Source organism: Octodon degus, unplaced genomic scaffold (assembly GCF_000260255.1).
Source record: "Octodon degus isolate 3935 unplaced genomic scaffold, OctDeg1.0 scaffold00014, whole genome shotgun sequence".
NCBI classification, from domain to species: Eukaryota; Metazoa; Chordata; class Mammalia; order Rodentia; family Octodontidae; genus Octodon; species Octodon degus.
Window position 1 is genome coordinate 8,852,696 of NW_004524590.1, and position 4,124 is coordinate 8,856,819.

The following is a 4,124-nucleotide window of genomic DNA, read 5'->3' on the forward strand; positions in this document are numbered from 1 at the left end:
GAGGAAGGAAGGAAGGAAGGAAGGAAGGAAGGAAGGAAGGAAGGAAGGAAGGAAGGAAGGAAGGAAGGGGCCCAAGGATCAGTGGAACTGAACAGAAGATGCAGACACAATTGCAAACACACTCAGATACCTTATCTTTCACAAAGGATCCAAACATGCTCACTGGAAGAAGATAGTCTCTTTAATAAATGGTGCTGGAGAAACTGGCTTTCCATACAATGAAGACTAAAACTAGAACCATGAGCATCACCATGTGCTAAAGTCAGAATGTATCAAAGATCTAAATATTAAGATAGAAAGACTTGAAGATAACAATAAAGAAGGTACTAACCATTGTTACTTTCTTTCTACCTTGGTTTGAAATTTTGTATCATTGTTTTTAGTGTTTTTTCTCTTTAAAATTAAAAATGATTATGGGCTTCTGTACTCTTTTAGAATATTTTGCTGAGTTTACACACCTATAATATTCAACAACGGAACTTAAAAAAAAATTGGGGTATAACTATGAATGTCCATTTTGTATCTGTGTATTCAAAGTGGTTGGGATAGATATATAGTTGCATTCTCTTAATGAATGGAATGATTTTTTCTAATGGTGTTTGTAAGTAGGATCACAAGTCTGCAGCTTGTACAGCAATTAACCACTGAGAAGAATATATGCAGTGTATTATTTGTTGAAACTGTACTTTTGATTTGATTTGAAACTGTCTCATTGCTATATGTTTATCAATAAAACTTTGAAAAGAAAAAGAAATAAAATAAAATAAAATTAAAAATGATAAATCACTAAATTTTCTGGAAAGAAAATAAGTAAAAATCTCAAAAGACATAGGTATAGGCAAAGACTTCATCAACAAAACTCTGACTGCAAGGGAAATATTACAAAAAATCACAAATGGGATCTCACCTTATGAAAAAGTTTGTAGAACAAATGAAATCACCAGCTGAGTGAAAAACAACCCACAGAATGGGATAAATTGTAACTTGTTGTCCCTCAGACAAAGGACTTATACCTAGAACATATAAAGAACTGAAAATAATCAAACCCCCAAAATTCATTGACCCAATCCAAAAACAAGCATCTGAGACACATACACATTCTCAAATAAAGAAATACATGTGGAAAAAATCTTCAACATAATTGGTCTTTTGAGAGATGCAAGTTAAAACAACACTGAGATTTCATCTCACCCCAGAAAAAAATAGCTATCATCAAGAGGTCAGCCAATAATAAATGCTGGAGGAGCTGTGAGAAAAAGGAACCCTTCTGCACTGTTGGGAGTGCAGACTGGTACAACCACTACAGAAATCAGTGTGGATTTCAGAAAAATTCGGATTGGAGGTCCCACTCAACCCAGCTATCCCCCTTCTGAGTGTCTTCCTGGAAGAATTAAAATCATCACACCATAGAGATAAATGTGTAGCAGCACAATTTGTAATAGTTACATCTTGGAAACAACCCAAATTCCCATCAACTGAGAAATGGATTAAAAAGATGTGGGAGAGTACTGCTCACTATAAAGAAGAAGAATAAATGGGAGACTTTTATAAGTACTTGGATGCAACTCAGCACCAAACTCATAAGTAAACTAGATTGACCCATATGTGTAAACATTGTATCACTAGTGTGAGAAACCAAACTAGAATAAGATTCAAAAGGTACAATAGATATTATGAGTTGGGAAGAAACCATTCAAAAATAAAAACAAACTGTGGTGGATGAAAGAGAAAAGGAAGGAAGAGAAAAAGAAAAAATATATACTTATGTAAAAAATATTTAAGATGGTTATGTACCTAGTTTTTCTTAGTTCATGGAAGAGAATGGTTTGTGCCAATACCGTTTGGACAAGATGTCACGCCTATAGCTTGTACTCCGAAGAACTGCCACAAAAACAGTAGGCAGTGTATTAATTATTGTAACTCTCCTGTTAAACTGCTTTGAAACCTTCCTATTAGCCTTTGTTATTTTAATTTTTCTCTTTAAAAAAGTACATGCAAAATGAGCTCAAAAAATATTGATATCCATGTGGAAAAAAGGGAACCCTTGTATACTGTCGGTGGAAAAGTAAATTGGAAATGTCACTTGGATAAGAGTGTAAAAGTTGCTTTAAAAACTTAAAAACAGGCAGAGCGGTTTGGTCGTCCGTTGAGGGTTTGTCGTTTTTGTTTTTGTCAACTGCGGCTGTTGCCTGAAGGCCAGCGCGGCGGTCTGAAAAGCGACTTAAGACTTCTGCGTTGGGTAAAAGAAAACGGCCTGAACCAAGCAGACTGCTCGTAAGTCCACTGGTGGGAAAGCCCCCCGAAAACAACTGGCCACTAAAGCTGCCAGGAAAAGCGCCCCCTCTACTGGCAGGGTGAAGAAACCTCATCGCTACAGGCCTGGTACCGTAGCGCTTAGAGAGATTCGTGGTTACCAGAAATCGACCGAGTTTCTCATTCGGAAGCTGCCTTTCCAGAGGTTGGTGAGAGAGATTGCCCAGGATTTCAAAACCGACTTGAGGTTTCAGAGTGCAGCCATTGGTGCTCTTCAGGAGGCTAGTGAAGCACACCTGGTGGGCTTATTTGAAGATACTAATCTGTGTGCCAGCCACGCTAAGAGAGTCACCATCATGCCCAAAGACATCCAGTTGGCCCGCCGGATACGGGGAGAGAGAGCTTAAGTGAAGGCAATTTTTATGGCGTTTTGTAGTAAATTCTGTAAAATACTTTTGTTTAATTTGTGACTTTTTTTTGTAAGAAATTGTTTATAATATGTTGCATTTGTACTTAAGTCATTCCATCTTTCACTCAGGATGAATGCGAAAAGTGACTGTTCACAGACCTCAGTGATGTGAGCACTGTTGCTCAGGAGTGACAAGTTGCTAATATGCAGAAGGGATGGGTGATATTTCTTGCTTCTCATGATGCATGTTTCTGTATGTTAATGACTTGTTGGGTAGCTATTAAGGTACTAGAATTGATAAATGTGTACAGGGTCCTTTTGCAATAAAACTGGTTATGACTTGATCCAAGTGTTTAACAATTGGGGCTGTTAAGTCTCACCATACATCACTGTGATAGAATGAGGGCTTTTTCAAGGGTGAAGATACAAGTCTTAACCACAGTGTAACTTACAGTTTCCTTAAAAGAAAAAAAAAAAAGTAAACCTGGCAGCTATAGAATACACTATGTGCATTTATAATAGCTATTTTATATATTGTAGTGTCAACATTTTTAAATGTTTTACATTCACAAGTGGCGGGAAGTCTTGTCATTAAGGTGTGTGTAATAGAGTCCAGTTGGTTTTTTCCTGACTAGACTGCACTTGTTTTCTATATAGTAGTGAAATGCTATGTGTATACCTTGCATAAGTCCTCATTCTACCACATTAACTAACCCTCTAGCTGATAATGCAAACACTAACTGGGGGATTTTGTTTATAAGGGCTCTAGAATAATAAGTTAATTCACACCAGCATCATCTGTTACTAATCTAGTTAAGTGCAGCTTTTCATTGTATTGTGGTTGGTCTCATAATTAGGTTTTTTTTTTTTTTTTTTATCTACTGAGAGGAAACAATACCAAGGTTCGTTTTTTCTCCTTGTGGAGTTAGTGTGAACTTGTGGGGGAGAAGCATACTGCTCAGCCTATTGGATCTCTGCCAGTTAAGATGGTGTTGGGATAGGTCACATCTGGTTACTGTCCTGGGAAAATCCCTTTTATAGAGCCGGCTTTCCAAGGGGTTTTTTAATTCATCCTATTGAAGTTTTTAGGTCAATTATGTATGTTGACTAAATTTATAAATAAAACTTGTTTATTCAAAATAAAAAAAAACTTAAAAACAACCCACAAATTTTTGAAAAAATATCAACTAATAAGCACCCAGACAAAGGTCTGCTCTTCAGAATTTATAAAGAACTAGAAAACATTAAGGTCCCAAAATTTAAAGACCCAGTCCAGAAATGGGCATCCAAGATGAACACACACTTCTCAGAGGATAAAATCAAAGAAGTGAATAAAAATATGAAAAAATGCTTCACATCACCAGCCATTCATGAACTACAAATTAAAACAACAGAGATATCATCTCACCCCACAAAGAATGGCTATCATAAAGAAATCACCCAACAACAAATGCTGGAGAGG

General features: G+C 36.6%; 1 protein-coding gene across 1 annotated transcript; it reads left to right on the plus strand.

The window, feature by feature from the left end:
* Positions 1-2,258: 2,258 nt before the first annotated feature.
* LOC105741497 (histone H3.3-like) lies at positions 2,259-3,006 on the plus strand (the record flags this gene model as incomplete). The annotated part of the gene is made up of 1 exon (XM_023709718.1): positions 2,259-3,006. A coding segment is annotated over one exon (402 nt), but the record flags the coding sequence as incomplete, so codon positions are not given.
* Positions 3,007-4,124: the final 1,118 nt, after the last annotated feature.